The 19,539-nt window shown below is 43.3% G+C and overlaps 1 protein-coding gene across 1 annotated transcript in view; it reads right to left on the bottom strand.

Annotated features, from left to right (window-relative positions):
* Positions 1 to 19,539, bottom strand: part of GPR137B (G protein-coupled receptor 137B) — a 100,266-nt gene that overhangs the window by 30,868 nt on the left and 49,859 nt on the right. The window contains exons 2-3 of the mRNA XM_063443368.1: positions 12,638 to 12,687; positions 1,626 to 1,848 (exon numbers count right to left, since the gene is read on the bottom strand). Coding sequence (XP_063299438.1) covers positions 1,626 to 1,848; positions 12,638 to 12,687 — 273 coding nt within the window. The remainder of the gene's footprint in view (positions 1 to 1,625; positions 1,849 to 12,637; positions 12,688 to 19,539) is intronic.

Here is a 19,539-nt window from a genome sequence, read left to right as displayed (position 1 = left end):
GATCGAGGATCATCTGACTGGGCACAGCCGGTCATGGAGAGTCCAATGCTGGCTAAGTTTCCGCTCATCCATAAACCCTCAAGCGTTTGCTCACCGAACTGTCTACTGACGTCTTTCTGATATGGAAAGGGGGATAGGGAAGGTGTCTATTTGTCTAAAGTGAGTTATTTGGCATACAAAAACAAAAACAAAAAAAACAATAATGATATCCCCGCTAGTCCATCAAGGGTCCCGACATTCAAACAATCTCTCTAACCCCTCCCTTTCACCCGGTACTCGTACTCATCCAACCTTCCCCTGTCTGTGTGTGTATGAGGGAAGCGAATGGCATGAGAAGGAAAGTATAGAGAGGAAAGAAAAAAAGAAAACAGCTGTAAAATTAAAACTACACCCAACATTAACAGATCGGATTTAGGCAGACTATGGTATGGGTGACTGACTAGGCCCTGATGCAGCCTGGTAAGATGAGTCACTCGATGGCAGTTTTGTCAAAGGAGGCAGCTGCAGGGTGTGTAAGACTGTTGTTGGGTGTTCGTCGGCTGATAGGGTCCTTTTCCATTTTTAAATAAAGTTAGAGCTAATTTATTTACCTGTATACACAATACAAGAAGTCTTTTTTTTTTCAATTTTAAATCTGTCTTAAGTTAATTAGAAGGCGGTCATGTGACGACAGTTATTATCACATTAAGCATGCCTATTTAAGCAGTGAAGGTCCCCATGTCCTGTAAACACTTTGAAAAAGTCTACTATACCATGAAACACGTTAGTGTATTGCAGATATTGCTTTTATTTATTTTTCTCATATTTGTTACTACAGTTGTTTTATTTTATTACCAATAAGTACTTTTTTTTATTCCGGACCTTAACACTCGGCTGCTTGCCTCATGATCTTCATATCCTTGGTGGGGATAAATACCACCTGCACAGCTAGGACTGTGCAACCTGTATCTTGCTCTTTTCCATGACCTGCACCACCTACACATCCTTAGAGTGGGGATCATATCACTCCACACTATATCCTAGGAGTCACTGATATATATATATATATATATATATATATACTTACCTACTTTTGGTATTTTGCGCTCAAAATACTACACTATATTATTTTATTCTGTTCTACTTTTATGCCTATGAGACTCTCCACCATACCTCACAAGGAATAACCATTTACAAAACAAGAGCTACACTATATCCTCAGATGGTGGTCACACACCGTCTAAACTCTTGAGTTGGAGCTGGATTAAAGCTCCAAAAAAGTGTAAGTGTACAACTTAAGATCTTTTCTTTCTTACCATCACAAAGAGCTCACTACACTATCAGTTCTTGTACTTTCTTTTCATTACATAAATACTTAAGGACAATCCAGGCACTATGCCTTTTTTTCTCTGTTTTACAAACTTAATGATGTTTGTCTGGTTGTTATTTCTTTGATATGGTTTTAATAGGGGATACATTTCTGTGCCTGAATGTGATAAAATGGTAGAAAGAAGAGGACTAAAAATATAAATGCTAAAGTATGTGTGTGTTGTGTGTATATAAAACTGTTTAATGATGAAGGAGCTTAACAACATAAATGTGGCAAATATATGACAAGCCTGGTAAGTTTACACCTTCAATATTACCTTGGATTCCAAGTAAACTCCTGCCAGTGACATTTTCGATATCTTGTAAAGACATATTGAAAGGGATATTGCACACAGCACAAAGAGACTGTCATTAATAGCAACCCTAATCGAAACAATGACTTTAGTGTCAGCGTATGCCTTCTTCACCAGTATTGCACACGTAAGGTTCACCACCAAGAACACGATGCTAGCAACCAGAAAGATTAAATACAATGGCAGCCTGAAAAATGAAAACAGAATACGTTAATAAAATTAATGCTATGGCAAAACCAAGTAATGTAAGCTTTGCTGAGCTTAAACTTAAAACATGACTGGTAATTCAATTTAATGTTATGGGTGCACCATTTTATATATTACTGTTTTGTTTTTAAATATGAGGCAAAAAACTAATTGTCGCAAGTAGTTTTAATTATCATCACATGTCTGCATTAGAATGCAGGACGAATCACATGCAAGCCCTTAGTTTCTGTTAATTCTCACTTATACGGTAACAAAACTAAAGTGCCAATGCATAGAAAAACAATTGAGTGGCAAATAATTTCATTATCATCTTTAGATATGGCCTTGTAGAAAGAGAGAGAGAGAGACAGACATATGGCCTCCTCAGAGTTATTTAAAATTCATAAAAAACACTTCTGAACCAAAAATGTTTGAACCAAAACAAAACTTAGAATTTGAGCTATATGTTTGTTCACCTATAATTAACCTCTTTCATAATAAAGGAACACTATAGCTTTTGGTATAGAAATGTGCATTTCTAACACTAAAGTATCCTCATCACCATTTAGGTGTCTAACCCCACCCTCTGAGGACTAAAAAAGTTAACTTATCTTTTCTCCCACAACACGCTGCTCTCTGTCACTGGCCCCGCGTGCTTGGCTAAGATCATCAAGCTTGATGATCTCAGCCAATTCAAAGCTTTCTCATAGAAAAGCATCGGGAGGCTAGTGCACCTGCACAGCAAAATGCTATGCCGATCAGATAGTCGCTATGAGACCATCTGCTTGAAATAGCTGAGTTATACTTGGCTATTTCATCGGAAGCCCCTCTAGTTTCCTGTGTGACAGGTACTAGAGGTATTTCAGCCCTGCAATGTAAACATGCTTCACACTGCAGGATTAAAATAAGGGGAATATAAGTGCACCCATACATATTATACATCATTTTTTAAGTAAATAGAGATTTCTATTGACATCAAATATTTATATATGAGGCATAATTTAATGTGAATAACATCTAAATATGTGCAGGAAATTAAGCTGTTTAATTTTTCCAAATGTAGCATAGCATAGCATAGCAAATGTAGCATAGCATTTTTCTTGTGACTATGAAAATACTAAGAGATGTTACTGCAATAAAAACACGCATATATGTATTCTGCATTGTCTTGCGAGTATAACAATTACCCCCCATGTACAGGTTTGCAGAGTTTTTGGACATAACAAGGTCAAACATTGGTCCCAATCTTCATGCATGGAAATCTGACAAATTGATTTCTAGGACCTATGATCGCTTTTTAGGCAGTATGGCAGCCTGGGAAAGAAAAATTACCCCCATGATGACATACCAATTGCAAAAGTAGACAACCCAGGATATTTCGCTTGTTACATGTGGGAGCAGTGGGGATGGCTCCTGTTACACTATTTGCCAGCTAAGCTACAGGATTTATTCTTATACTCTGAGCAGTTTATCAGCCAACAGTGTTAAAGCTCTCTACTCTTTTCCTTCTATTTTGTTGTATTAGTCATGCACTGTGTTCTTCTTGATATACAAAAAAATAGAATAAAAAATAGAATTAAAAAAAATAAATATATATGTCTAATTAGGATGTTGCTGCATAACCTTTTTATTTTTTAGCAAAACTAATGAGATTTAAATATGATGAAAAACACAGCATGAATCTATCAAATGCATGCAAGTTATGTTGATCTACTGATCCCTGGAATATGACTTTTAAGTCCTTTTATATCTTTTTGACTTTTTAATGCCAGAAAAAAAATCCAGCAACCTTTTAATCTCCTCTGTAAAGTAAAAGCATTTTACCTTTTTGTTACTTTTTAAAAATTGGTTTTGCTACATTACCAACTAACGTTCCTGACTATTTTGCAGCAATTTTTTTAAAATAATATGTATTGTCTGAAAGTCATCTTTGATCTTTGATCATATTATCATAAGGCTCAAAACTCACCCAGTAGTGAGTAGACATTCACGCTAGGAGCCTGTGCCAGGGACACTTGAGACTAGCAGTTGAAAAGTTGAGCCATAATCATATGTAATTCCCATTGTAGAGACTTTATCAGACTACTACACTCAGGGCCGGCAATTAGGCACCCTGTGCGAAAAGTCTTCACGGCGCCCCACCCCCCACGCCCCACCAAGTTGCCTGAATATACTAACACACACAGGCACCTGGGACGTGTGTATCGCGAGGCAAACAAGGCCTTGGGCGGCACTTTGCAGGGGGCGGCATAAAAAGGCGCCCCCAAATGCCCAGGCATGCTCCTTTCCTCAAATTATGGTTTACTTGACTTCTAGAATGGACCTAATTAAGCTATACTGAAAGTTTAATTTAAGCAGTCACACACTGACTATAAAAGTTAAAGGGACACTCTAGTCACCAAAACAACGTTCAGTTTTTGTGAATTGATCATGCCTCTGAAGTTTTTATTAATTTTCCTGGCACTGCAGGATCCTACCCCCCCCCCCCCCCCCCCCCCCCCCCATCCCAAGTTGCTGAAGGGGTTAAAACACCATCAGTGACTTACTGGAGTCCAGCACCGATGTCCCTCTGCGCTGGGTCGGGCTCCGCCTACTCTCCTCCCCCACCAACATCAGCCAGCGGGCGAAACCTGCCGCACACGCAGATTAGACTTCCCCATAGGAAAGCATTATTCAATGCTTTCCTATGGGGATTTCGGCGACGCTGGAGGTCCTCACATAGCGTGAAGAGGTCCAGCGCCGTTTAGTACACTTTTCGTGTTCTAAGAACACGGAAGTCCCTCTAGTGGCTGTCTGATAGACAGACACTAGAGGAGGACTTAACCCTGCAAGATAATTATTGCAGTTTATACAAAAATGCAATAATTACACTTGCAGGCTTAAGGGTGGTGGGAGTTGGCAACCAGGCCACTCCAATGGGCGGAAGTGGTCTGGGTGCCTGGAGTGTCCCTTTAATGTTAAAGTTTTCATCTCCTGCTTTGTAAATTGAACTTTAATCACACACAGGAGGCTCCTGTAGGGTCTAGCAAGCTATTAACAGAGCAGAAGATAAATTATAATTTAAACAGAATTTGCAGTAAAGGAAATACAAACATTAGATGACTGTTACGTTCTGTTACTGCTGCGGATCATTTCTGGCGATGGCTTCTGGTATTCAGTACTCTTTTTACAATTCTTGTTTAATTTTTTTTTTTTTTTCTGGTTTTCAATTCTATGTCTAGTTTTCTTTATGCTGGGTTTTCTGAGTTCATTCCTTTATTCCGTTCCTGGAATTCCCAGTCTCTTGGAGTCCTTTAAATGTTTGATTTTTGTTGCCACACTCGTTCCTTTGCCATTAATCCTTTTTTTTCAGTCTGGTCCTGCAGGTAGTGTTTTAATTTCCTCTGCTCATTCCTTTGCAGGTAAGTGCTGTGTGTGTTTTATTATTGTTCATTTAGTCATGCAGATCTAGGCAGTTAGGACCCACCGTAATTGGAGTACTTTGGCGCAGTGGTGGGCTACATACATCTTGGCCATTTATGTATGTCTAAATCTCCAATGTGTTTTACACATATTAGTACTTAGTCATGTCTCCTCTTGTTTTGCCTTGTATCTCTTGTATTTTTTTATTTTGTCTTCCCAGTTCATGTACAGTCCTGTACCGTCCATGCCTTGTTCTGGTTTCCCTCATGTCTTATCAGGCCCGTCGCTACCAGACAGGCAAAACAAGCAATTGCTTGGGGCCCCGAGCTGGCCCGGTGCCCCAAGCAGAGCCAGTGCTTGTTTTGCTTCCTTTAAGGCTGCAGCCGCCTGAGCGCTCTATAGAGAGCCTCAGGCGGCTGCAGCACTCCTGGTTACCTCTCCTCCTCTACCTCCTGCCTGTCACTCAGTCCGGCCGGGTACCGCGCGGTACAGGAACAGGGGATTCAGTTTCCTGTTCCCGGCCGGACTGACATGAAGTGTACACTGAGTGCTCACTTCCTTTTAGTCCGGCCGCGGCCGGGAACAGGAAACTGTCTGAATCTCCTGACCTGTACCACGCGGTTCCCGGCCGCACTGAGTGACAGCCAGGGCTGGAGGTAGAGAGCGAGGAGCTCGGCCATGCAACAGGGTCCAGGGAAGGAGCCGGAGGACTGAATTACCTAAGGTAGGGTAGGGAGTAAAAAAAAAAAAAACAGGGAGGGGGAGAGTAAGTAAGTAGGACACAGGGAGGGGGAGGGGGAAGTAAGAAGGACACGGGGAGGGGGAGGGGGAAGTAAGAAGGACACGGGGAGGGGGGACTAAGAAGGACATGGGGTAGTGGAATAACATAAGAAGGGAGGGGGGAGTAAGAAGGACATGGGGTGGGGGAATAAGAAGGACACAGGGAGGAGGAGGGGGAGGGGGGACTAAGAAGGACATGGGGTAGTGGAATAAGAAGGGAGGGGGAGTAAGAAGCACACGGGGAGGGGAATAAGAAGGACACAGGGAGGGGGAGGGGGAGTAAGAAGGACAGGGGAAGGGGGAGTAAGAAGGACAGGGGAAGGGGGGAGTAAGAAGGACAGGGGAAGGGGGAATAAGAAGGACATGGGGTGGAGGAATAAGAAGGACACAGGGAGGGGAGGGGGGACTAAGAAGGACATGGGGTAGACAGTGGATAAGAAGGGAGGGGGGAGTAAGAAGCACACGGGGAGGGGAATAAGAAGGACACAGGGAGGGGGAGGGGGAGTAAGAAGGACAGGGGAAGGGGGGAGTAAGAAGGACAGGGGAAGGGGGGAGTAAGAAGGACAGGGGAAGGGGGAATAAGAAGGACATGGGGTGGGGGAATAAGAAGGACACAGGGAGGGGGGACTAAGAAGGACATGGGGTAGACAGTGGATAAGAAGGGAGGGGGGAGTAAGAAGCACACAGGGAGGGGAATATGAAGGACACAGGGAGGGGGAGTAAGAAGGACAGGGGAAGAGGGGAATAAGAAGGACACAGGGAGGAGGAGGGGGAGTAAGAAGGACAAAGGGAGGGGGGTAAGAAGGACAGGGGAAGGTGGGAGTAAGAAGGAAATGGGGGGGGATAAGAAGGACACAGGGAGGAGGAGGGGGGAGTAAGAAGCACACGGGGAGGGTAATAAGAAGGACACAGGAAGGGGGAGGGGGAGTAAGAAGGACAGGGGAAGGGGGGAGTAAGAAGGACAGGGGAAGGGGGGGTAAGAAGGACAGGGGAAGGGGGAGTAAGAAGGACATGGGGTGGGGGATAAAGAAGGACACAGGGAGGGGAGGGGGGACTAAGAAGGACATGGGGTAGACAGTGGATAAGAAGGGAGGGGGGAGTAAGAAGCACACGGGGAGGGGAATAAGAAGGACACAGGGAGGGGGAGGGGGAGTAAGAAGGACAAAGGGAGGGGGTAGTAAGAAGGACAGGGGAAGGTGGGAGTAAGAAGGAAATGGGGGAGGGGAATAAGAAGGACACAGGGAGGAGGAGGGGGAGTAAGAAGGACACAGGGAGGAGGAGGGGGAGTAAGAAGGACACAGGGAGGAGGAGGATTGTATGGTACAGTGGTGTTTTTTGCAAATGTTCATTTGTTGAAAATGTTCAAATTTCATGCACATTAAATGCAACAGTAGTATTTGCACTGTAAACCTCCTTTTTTATTTATATAAGGTGTGGGTGAACTTAAACTGTATGGCTATATGGTGGTTCCTGTAGGCTTTGCGTGCATAAGGTGGGGAGGGCGTGGAGGGGGGGCCTCCATGTCTATTTTGCTTGGGGCCCCCAAATTCCTTCAAACGACCCTGTGTCTTATGTACATGTTCTGAATGCTGCTTTCTGTCCTGCTCCGGTTCTGGGTTCCTCTAGTCTAGTCTTATCTTGTTTGGTGCCTGTTCTAGTCTTGCCTTGTTTCTAGTACTGGATATATATCTGCTGCAGAGCCTCCCTATTCAGATCCTGGGAGGTCTGCATATTTTCTCCTAGCTTCTGGGATCCGCAAAAGCTGCATCAGGGCCCTGGTATGTGGCCACACAAACCCTGGTGCTTAACACCAGGGGGCATGTGGTTAACCTGCACCAGGCCCTGATTGTTCATTTCCACAAGGGTGACTCCTATCATCATCAAGCACAAACCGGTACCAGTCTCTGTACTGCCAACCATGACAGACTCTTTACAGGAAATGTTTAGGAAGGCTGTGCAAGTCACATGCATGGACTTTAACTCCTAAATTGCAAAGAATTGAGCAGTGAGACTGCAGGGGCATGATATATACACCAAAACTGCTTTATTAAGAGAAAGTTGTTTTGTGACTATAGTGTTCCTTTAATAATCTCATCTAAGCACAAATATACGCAACTAACCCAATTTAGGATGCATCCGGTGTGCAAAGGAAACCAAATTAGGAGAAACACAATGCCTTTTGATTCTTAGTATTTTCTAGGATAAGCAGGAGAGGATTAATGACAACTTACTTGGTGGCCTAACAGTCAGAAAAAGGATAAATAAAATTCTCTTACACAACCCATCCAACTCAGTGTTTATTCTTTACAGATAAGTTGTGTTTATTTTGTAAACAAAAAAAGGGAAGATGCTAACTGATTTTGGCAGCTTTCCATTGGTGCTAAACAGTTCACATTGTAACCACAAAAGCTTTCCGAGCCACATGACATTTAAAATGGGAATTAAATCATGGATTTAATGGGGCTGATTAACTAGTGGGAGGTCCTAGAAAATAAAATAGCCGCCAACCAGACCAAAACCACAACAACTGCAACACAATTACCAGTCAGTAGATAGTGTATAGAACATGCCTCTTCAATCCCATTGCTCAATTCTGTCATTTACGAGTTAAATCACTTGATTTATACAGCCCTAGATGCACCTGCATGTGACTTGCACATTCTTCTTAAACACTTCCTGTAAAGTAAGATCTAGTGTTTAAACTTCCCTTATTACACATTCTGTTTAATTTTGAATATTGTAACTCCTGCTATATTAATAATCTTGTAGACCGTACAGGAGCCTCCTGTGTGTGATTAAAGGGTTACTGCAGCCACCATGACCACTTCACTGACTTAAGATAGGCCAGGGACTAATTAAAGTATTTTGCAAATTGGTCAGACTAGATGGGCCGAATGGTTCTTATCTGCCGTCACATTCTATGTTTCTATGAGTCTGGATATGCATTGTTTCAAACAATGCACATTCAGAGTTCTTTGCATTTGGGTGCTGGAGGCTAGTTACCTCCCCACCACACACACATGACAATGTAATTTCTGTCATCAACGCACACTACACACTGGCAGCAGACGTAATTATAATATCTTCTATCTTGCTTCCTCTCACCCATGCACTTCCTCCCACCTTCTTTCATTGCTTTATTTATTTTTTATTTTTATCAGAATCCCTTCACTCCCAAAACAGGTTGTCAAAGGTAGAGGAGTTGTAGCAAGGGCTGCATATACAGAAAAAAAAGTGATTTAAGTCCTAAATGGCTGAAAATTGAATAGTAAGACTGCAGATTCATAATCCATACACCAAAACTGCTTCATTAAGCTAAACTTGTTTTGATGCCTATAGTACGCCTTTAACAATAATGTTCTCCCCCACTTGGGGAAGAACAAATGGTGCTGACAACAACATGGTTTACATGTATAGTAAAGCCTGAGAGGCAGCTTCATGAGCCCTAGCAATCTTTGTCCGAAAACATCAGATGATGGTGACTCAGACATGATGGTTAATGTGCCCTCAGGTGCAATGTTTTGTTTGCCAGCAAGACCACAAACAGGTTTTTCTAGTCAGACACCAAATACTCTAATTCAAAATTAAGAGCAAATGCTGACTACTTTACAGGATGTATAGCCAAGTCCAAGTGCTCAACATGGATTTAAAGCAACATGGAATCCATTGTCATTGCCAAATTATTTATTCGACCTCCACAAAGCCCCAGGCTTAGACAAGATGCTTCTAAAGAGAAATGGACTACATGTTGGATTTTCCTATGAGGATGACCAGATTTCTTTCACAAAAAGGAACATTTAATGAAAATTATAGTGTTAGGAATACAAATCTGTATTTCTAATGCTATAGTGTTCTTTTCCCCTATTCATGCCCACTCCCTGCCTGTTGGCCATACATATTATAAAAAACCTTTTTCCAACACTTAGTCTACCTCCTTGCTGTTCGTCTCCCTGCCTCCTGTGACGTCATGGAGGAGGCATGGCCTCCTCACCGATGTCCAATCCAATGCCCCTTATAGAGGAGCATTGTGGACTAAATGCTGTACTCGCATTCCAGTGTCCTCAAAGGAAATCATTGAATTAAAGCTTGCCTATGGAGGTTCCGCATCATGTGACCAGGTTTTACTCTGTCAGTGCAACGGAAGTGGATATAGTGGCTGATAGGTGGTCTAACCCTGCAATGTAAACATTGCAATTTCTCAAAAACAGAAATGTTTTATATTGCAGGGTTGAGTGGATAGGGACACTGCGCCCAGACCACTTTATTGATATAAAGTTGTTTGGGTGACTATAGTGTTCCATTAAGGATAAACTACAGGCCATGGGCGTCCGCAGGAATTTTTCCAGGGGGGGGGCATAATTGTAATGACATCCATGCTTGGTCCCTTTTTGACAGTGTCATCAAGGGGAGGAGCATAGTCATTATCACATAAAGCCAGGTTGAATAGCGTTTTCACAACTATGGTGTTAGAAATACATGTTTGTATTCCTGACACTATAGTGTTCCTTTAAGTAAATTAAAGGAACATTCTGGTCACCATAACAACTTCATCTAAATGAAAATGCTATGATGCCAGGAAGCCCCTGGGTGCTCTCTTTCCTTTAAGGGGTTTAATCGCTTTCAAATGGTTTAACCCCAAAGGCTTCCTCCAGCTCCAGATTTCCAGGTCGCTCAGTGGTATTCGGCTTCTGAAACGGAGTGTCAGGAAGTGCAGATTGGCGTCAGGCATGGGTGCTACAGATTGGCTAGAGTGGCCAGTTGATGCTTTAAGCCAATCGCTAGTTCCCGGTTCATAATTTTTTTTCCCTTTTTTATGAATGGGGAGCTACTGATTGGCTTAGAGTGCCAGCTGACCGCTCTAGCCAATCAGCGACATCCCTCCCCAGCGGCCCTCTGTGCTTCCTGACACTCAGTAAATAAAAGTGAACACATTAACACTGATATTTTTTTTTTTACCTGGGGAGATGAGAAGGTCCAAAGTTTCCCTGCCAGGCCCAGGTACCAAAGCCTTATGATGTGGTGTCCAGAATAAAGTGGAGGGTTCACTTCACTTGTCCTTCCTAATCCAATCTCATTTTCTTCTCCTTCATTTGACACAGTCTTCTTTTTCATCTGACACGGCCTTCTCTCTTCCTTGGCTCCTTCTGCTCCTTTATCTTTCTGCTACTTTCTGCTTATTGTGCTCCCCCTTCTGCTCCTTTCTCTTTCTGATCCCTTTCTGCTCCTTCTCCTACTTTACCTTTGTGCTCCTTGCTACCCTTTTCTGCTCCTTCTCCTACTTTACCTTTGTGCTCCTTCTGATTCTTTCTGCTCATTTACCTTTGTGTTTCTTCTGTCCCTTTCTGCTCTTTGCAGACCATTTATTTTTCTTGCAGACCCTTCCTTCTCCTTGCAGACCCTTCCTTCTCCTTGCAGACCCTTCCTTCTCCTTGCAGACCCTTCTCCTAATTCACTTTTGTGCTCCCCTTCTGTCCCTTCCTGCTCCTTGCTGCCTTTTTCAGTTCCATGCTGCCCATTTCTGCTCCTTCTACTTTACCTTTGTGCTGCTTTACCTTCCAACTCCTTGCTGCCCCTTCCTGCTCCTTGCTGCCCCTTCCTGCTCATTTGTGTTCCTTTGTGCTCCTTCTCCTACTTTACCTGTTGTGCTCCTTGTTGTCCCTTCCAGCTCCTTGCTGCCCATTTCTGCTCATTTCTATTCCTTCTCCTTTATGCTCCTTCCTTCTCCTTCTCTTACTTTACCTTCCTGGTCCTTGCTGACCCGTCCTGTAGGCTGCCCCCCCCCCCCCCATGTGCCTCATTTACCTGATCTGTAGGCTATCTCTGCCCCCCATGTGCCTCATTTACCTGATCTGTAGGCTATCTCTGCCCCCCATGTGCCTCATTTACCTGATCTGTAGGCTATCTCTGCCCCCCATGTGCCTCATTTACCTGATCTGTAGGCTATCTCTGCCCCCCATGTGCCTCATTTACCTGATCTGTAGGCTATCTCTGCCCCCCATGTGCCTCATTTACCTGATCTGTAGGCTATCTCTGCCCCCCATGTGCCTCATTTACCTGATCTGTAGGCTATCTCTGCCCCCCATGTGCCTCATTTACCTGATCTGTAGGCTATCTCTGCCCCCCATGTGCCTCATTTACCTGATCTGTAGGCTATCTCTGCCCCCCATATGCCTCACTTCACTGATCTATAGGCTGTCTCTGCCCCCCCCCCCCCCACATGTGCCTCACTTCACTGATCTATAGGCTATCTCTGCCCCCCATGCCTCACTTACCTGATCTGTAGGCTGTCTCTGCTGGCTGTATGTGTTGCTCCCCTGCGGATTCAGTCAGAGAGAAGCAGGGCTAAGATGCAGCTTCCTATCCCTGTCTCTTTCCATACACAGGGCCAGTATTGCACTGTATTATGAATCTCACACGAAAATTAGCAGAACAAGCTGAAAAATCAGGGGGAGGGGGGCAAGTGCCCCCCCCCCCCCCTTACCTCCCTGTGGACACCCATGCTACAGGCTATACGTCAATTATTTCAGGATGATCTACATAATTGATACTGTGGGGAGTGCAGATCAAGGCAATTAATTTCAGTTTTACATAGGACATTTGGTTCTCACCTGTATTTGATGAGCTCTGGAGCATATTTGGATTTGGCTTTAAAAATAACCTGTAAAGAAGATGGGGACAATCAGATACTAGTAAATACTGCCTTCACTCAAACAACATATGAAAGAAACCATGCAATTGATCTATATGCAACACAGAACAGGTCTGAAATTCGCTAAAGTAAATAGTATTTACTGAAAAAGCATGAAAAGAAATATAGACTAGAACTGGTAGGGTTGTTGTCAAAACGTCTTTGGCATGTACAGTGAGGGAAAAAAGTATTTTATCCCCTGCTGATTTTGAACGTTTGCCCACTGACAAAGAAATTATCAGTCTATAATTTTATTGGTAGGTGTATTTTAACAGTGAGAGACAGAATAACAAACAAAAAAATCCAGAAAAACGTAATGACAAAACGTAATGAAATTGAAATGACATCCATGCTCAACCCTTTTTTTGCAGGGAAGGACTGGTGATACAAAGCAGCCCTGGGAAAAAAATGTATGCCAGCCTCATAAGTCATTGTGCCATGTAGTGTGCATATACACATATTTATTATTAATTTTTATTATCTACGGTATATAGCACCAGCAAAATTCTGTAGCTCTGTACAATGGGTGGACTAACAGACATGTAATTGTAACCAGACAAACGGACGCACAGGAACATAAAAATCCGGGGATTGAAAATCCGCTTACAGTTTAAATGATATGCTTTCCTGAAGAAGTGTGTTTTCAAAGATTTTTTGAAGTAGTGGAGACTGAGTGAAAGTCTAACGGGGAAGGGAAGGGAGTTCCACAGAAAAGGTACAGCCCTGGAGAAGTCTTGGAGGCGAGCATCAGATGTGGGAGTTCGGACAGAGGTTAGACGTAGGTCTTCGGCAGAGCGGGACATACTGGTGCATTAGGGAGGATAGGTAGGTTGGAGCAGCATTAGTGAGTTGAGTTGCAAAGTTTGAGGCGGACAGGATGGTAGGAAGAGGGGGAGCAACAGGGCGAAGGAGAGCATTAAATACGTGAAATAGGCATTTGGGTTGGCGGGACAGTGTTCTTATGAGAGTGTTAAAGTAATTTACTTTAGCAGAGGAAAGAGCCAAAGTGTAGGAGCGCAGCATAAATTTATAGTGGATGAAGTCAGATGCAGAGTGAGACTTTATCCAACAGCATTCAGCATTTCTGGAACATTTTTGGAGATATCGAGTCAGCTTGGGATACGCCGATGTCAAAGTTCAGCAGATCGTGGTCAGATAAAGGAAACAATGGAACAATGAAGAGATTAGAAGTGGTATGGAGATTGGTGAAGATGAGGTCAAGAGTGTTTCCTGGGGGTGTGTCCTGGCAGTGTAACGAGCAATTTTGGCTTTTAAGCTCTACAAAAGCGGCAACAGCATACCTCCTACCATCATGTTTCGACCCAAGGGCAAGAGAAATACCAAAAAAGGAGATAAATCTAACTTTTTTGGGTCCAGGACGACACAAGGCAAAAGCTCTACACCGTCGGAAGGCACCCAAGATGGCGCCGACGAAGAACGCGAGCAGGCCCAGAAATTCCAGTGACTGATCCATCAGTCACAAAAGAGGTAATGAAAACTATGCTGGATGACATGTAGGCTAAACTGTTGGCGAACTTTCAGACTTTACTTACTGACCTCCGCAAAGATCTTCAGGACTTAGGCACTAGGACCTCAATCATGGAGGATAAGTTAACGGAATTCACCAAAGCCCACAACGACTTAGCAGGCAAGGTGGAAGGGATCATAATCAAAATAGATTCCTATGAGATTAAGCTGGCAGACATCGAGGATAGAGCCCGCCAAAACAACCTCCGGCTCCGCGGAGTTGAGGAACCTGTGGGACAGAATTAAATGGCGGTGCACATCCATGGCCTACTAAAACTATTGGTACCAGACTTACCTCAAGATCTTCTTCTGCTAGATTGATGCCATCGAACTACCAAACCGCAATTCCTGACTCCTGACACTCCACGGGATATTCATTACCAGAGCCCTAGATTGGACTCTCCATATATACGGATATCTCAGCCTCAACATTAAAACGGCGGAGAGTGTTTAACCGCTTAAGGGGTTAAAGAGATCACCGACCAACTACGCTGCCCTATAAATGGGGATACCCTGTGAAAGTGCTGGTGACGAAAGGAGGAAAGACCACCGCGATCAACTCAACAGAAGAGGGTATTCGCATCCTCCTGACTTGGGGCTTTGGAAATCAAGCCTCACTTCAACACTCACCAAGAGGGGACCGCATCTCGTCTGACTGGAAGAAATCGAGATGCCATTAGAAGTAGACTGTGAGTCACAGACTGAATTCCTGCTCCTGTAGCAAGTATAAATAATTGTTGTATAGAGAAGTAATGCTGCCTCTCACCATAAGGGGTATATTCAGTCCAATTTTCCTGCCTAATCGTACAGCCCGGTGACAGCGGGGTTGAGGTTAACCTAAGGGGTGTGGGGGGGGGGGGGGCTATGCACAAGGAAACAAGGCTGGTACACTTTTAGCTTGGAGACTGAAAGCACAACAGGCCACACAAAAAAGCGTTTCTTCTGTCCCGTACGGGCGGTAAAATTATGGTTCCCCCAAAGAGATCAATAACAAATTTGCCAGATATTATAGACACCTCTATAATTTACAACACGCTAACAACACATTCCAACCATTTACCAGAACACATAAAAACATATCTAGACACGGTAAGTCTCCCTACACTTACCACCCAGCATAAACTAGCACTTCCTAGGCATATCACGGAAGACTAAGTCCTAATGACTATCAGATTACTGCCTATGGGCAAATCCCCAGGGCCTGACCTTCTAGATAATGCAATACTGCAAACAATTTGGTTCCATACTAGCACCTCAATTGGTAAAAACTTTCACAGAAGCGACCTCGACACAGGCCCTCCATAAGGAATTCCTTCTGACGCATATCATATCATTACCTAAGCCAGGCAAGCCACCCACACTCCCACAGAACTTAAGGCCCATATCCCTTTTAAACACTGACGCAAAGCTTTTTCAATTACGAACTCTCCTTACTCTCCGTCATGGCACTGGAACCACTAGCATCCAGAATACAAGATAACACATCTATACATGGGGTGAGTGTTGGAAAGCGTGAATAAAAAACAAACTTATTTGCAGATGATGTACTATTAACCCTGACCCAACCCCTGATTTCCCTGCCGAATCTATTCAAAGACGTGACCGAGTATGGAGCGAGCTCATATTATAAACTTAACGTGACAAAAACCCAGGGCATGGGCATCCACGTTAGTAAAGAAATGCTTGATACTCTCAAAGAAAACTTTACTATAGACTGGAGAGCAGACAGACCATGTCACATTCCTAGGACTGCATATAACAAAATACCCTGCACACCTATTTCAGGCTAATTATGAAAAACTTTTTAAAGAACTTGAGTCCACACTGCCCTCCTGGGGAGATAAGTATCTCTCGTGGCTAGGCAGACTCGCAGCGGTAAAAATGTAATTGTTGCTCCGCCTGCAGTACTTATTTCGTACGCTACAGAGCACATTTTCCTTGACTTACTTGGATAAAATCCAAAAAAATTTCACTCACTTCATCTGGGCGCCATAGACCTGTGCAACAGGGAGGTCTTGCCCTACCTAAATTGTGCGACAGAGCAGCCCTATCTGTGATAGAATTAATTGCTTCCCATCCCCCTCCCCCTCACCCCAATGGACTGATATAGAAAGCTACTGGGCCCAAGGTCTGAAATTACAGAGCCTTATATGGGTACCTAAACAAGCACGCTCTTTGTTACCAAACCTTCTCCCAACTACAAAAACACAACTTGTGACGCAAACCGATATGTACTATGCTCCACTCACACCTGTTCACAGGCTACACCGATACCCAGCCTCCACATAGCCAACCAAATGGTTTTTTTTGTTTTTTTTTCAAAATTATCTTTATTAAGTAAATAAATGTTGTACATTACCAATTACAAGGTTACAGATGAAAAAGATACATTTGGCAAGTCTAGTCAAAGATGTGAAGACGTGTCACAAAAATTTTTACAATTACATTGTGTTGTTAAATATACATTGCATAACATAGAGTAAAAGACCAGATATATAAATGACCGTATTAAAGAATATAAAAATATAAAATTATAAAAGTTTAACATAATAAAATAATAAAATATATCCACCAATTCGCCTCAAACATAGTTAAGTTGTACAGACTTCTAAAAAATTAGATTTGCAGTCGGCGTGATGATTCTGCGTGTTGGTCAATAGCTTGCGAGTGGTTTAGTGTTAGATTGCGAGACTATAGATTACAAGGTGATAGAGTAATATATTAATATATTAATTAAGTTAATTTAATCTAACCAGGCCCAAGATTAGAAAGTGTTTTCAAGAGTGTAAAAGACATCTTGTATTAGTTATTTAACAGATTTTGGATAGGAGTTTAGATTCTCGGGATTTCCTTAGGGTAGTACCAACTGAGAAGTAGGTCCTTCAGCTAAGAATGTAACCCATTTTTCCCATATCTGCATATGTGTCATCATGTTTCTGCGATAAGCAGCCGAAATTTCCTCCATCTGCCTAATGCATTCTACTTTGTGGATCCATTCTCTGATTGATGGGGCCTCAGCCTTTTTCCAATGGATAGGGATCATGAGGTTAGCTGCTAGCAACAGGTGTGTGAGTAAGTTAAGATTGGGTTTCTCCGTGGTGCTGTTTGGGGGAGGAGGTAGCAGGAACAGCATGTGTTCTGGGGCGTAAGGGTACCGTATTTTCGTAATAAGTTGAGTTAGTAAGTGGATACGTGTCCAGAATTTAGAGATGACTGAGCAGGACCACCACATGTGTGATGAGTGGGCATTGGGAAGCATACATCTCCAGCATTTATCTGTGCAGTTCTTATGCATAAGGCTAAGTTTTGTTGGGGTGTAGTGCCAGCGAGTCAACCTCTTATAATTACTTTCCTGGGTTGCTAGATTTTGAGATGAGGTATGTATTCTATTCATAATTTGTTGCCATTGGGAGTTAGACAGTGAAATCGGTAACTCCGATGACCATTTGTGGATGTATGTAGGAAGCGTGTCGGGTTGTTTGGACTGGAGTAATTTATACATTGTCGACAGGATTTTCTTCTTTAGTGAGTGTGATTGACATAAGCTTTCGAAATGTGTGAGGTCTCTTGCTCCCTTAGGGAGGAGAGAGAGGTGACGGACAAAGTGGCAGATTTGGTTATGAAACAAGCAGTGTGTGCTTGTTAGAGTGGAATCAGGTAGGATGTCTCGTATGGACCTGATCGATTCGTTTTGGGTGATATCCTGTAGCGATAGATATGAGGATGTCCCCTGTATTTGTTGTGACCAACGAGGAGTATCTATTGGTAGAAGTGGATTATGAGTTAGTGGATATAGGGGTGAGGGAAAAGGAGCTATTTTACGACGGATTGATCCTGATGACCATGTTTTAAGCGTGGCTGTTATGGTGGGATGTTGTTTGTGTAGTAGGAGTAACTGCCCATTTTCATGCCAGGGGACTGTACAGATGGGAGCATTCATAGATGCTTCCTCTATTGAGACCCATTGATGAGTGGGAGTTTGTTTTGACCATTCATAAATTCTCACTAAATGGGTGGCTTTGTGATATGTTTCTATATCAGGAAGGCCGATACCCCCATCGCGTCTTGTATGTGTAAGGAGGGGATATGCTAGCCTTGGGTGTGTATCTTTCCAGAGATAGGAAGAGAAGGTTTTTTTGAGGTTGACAAAGAACTTTCTGGGGATGAGAATGGGCAGGGACTGTATGAGGTAAAGAATGCGTGGAAGGACGTTCATTTTTAGAACATTCAACCTGCTGAACCACCCGTGTTGCAGATTTCGCCATTTAGACAGGTCTCTATTTATGTTTGTTAATAATGGTGGGAAGTTTAAGTGATAGGTTTGGGATAAGTGGCGGGGAATTTGTATTCCAAGATATTTGATGGAAACTGCTGCCCAAGAGAAGTGGAAGTCATTTTTGAGTTGGTTCTCCACTTCTTGCGTGGTTTGGATTGGGAGTAATTCGCATTTCGTGAGGTTGGCTTTGAAGTTAGAGAGTTCCCCATATGTTTGCATTTCCTGGAGAATGTTTGGGATAGATTGTGTGGGGTTTATGACCGAGAAAAGGATGTCATCGGCAAAGGCTGATACTTTATATTCCAATTTGTCTATTCTTATTCCCTGGATTAGGGGGTTTTCTCTTATGCCTTGTAGAAAGGGTTCTAATGTTAGGATAAAGAGCAGGGGCGAGAGAGGGCACCCCTGTCTTGTGCCATTTGTTATCGCGAAGGGGGTAGAGAGTTGACCATTGATTCGTAGTCTTGCTGTTGGTGTTGAGTATATAGCTGACATCCAGTCTAGCCATCTAGGTCTGAATCCTAATTCTCTAAGTGTTGTTAGCATAAAGGACCAATCCACTCTATCAAAAGCCTTCTCGGCGTCTATTGCTAGGAGAGAACTCTGGTATGTGTCTTGTTGTGCCCAGTGTATTAGATTTAGAATTTTTGTGGTGTTATTTTTTGCCTCTCTGCCTGGGACAAAGCCGGCCTGATCAGAGTGGATTAAGTTTGGGAGAAGGTTTTTGAGTCTGGATGCGAGGATTTTAGTGAATATCTTGACATCGACATTTATTAGCGATATGGGTCTGTAGCTACTGCATTGAAGAGGGTCCTTCCCTGGCTTTGGAATGAGTGCAATTGTGGCCTCTAGAGTGTGGATAGGTAAGGGCGCATTAGGGGAGAAGCCAACCAAATGTTTGATCACCGAGCGTTGGTTGAGGGAGGGTGCACTCACGTGCAACACCTATTTCAGGGAACCAAACTGTTACAATTTCCGGCCCTCCAGGAGAAATTTAACATCCCCACTAGAGCAATATT

The sequence above is a fragment of the Pelobates fuscus genome, chromosome 2, assembly GCF_036172605.1.
Source record: "Pelobates fuscus isolate aPelFus1 chromosome 2, aPelFus1.pri, whole genome shotgun sequence".
Taxonomy (NCBI): Eukaryota; Metazoa; Chordata; class Amphibia; order Anura; family Pelobatidae; genus Pelobates; species Pelobates fuscus.
The sequence above is the reverse complement of the archived record's forward strand: the minus strand, read 5'-3'. Positions and strand labels throughout refer to the sequence as shown.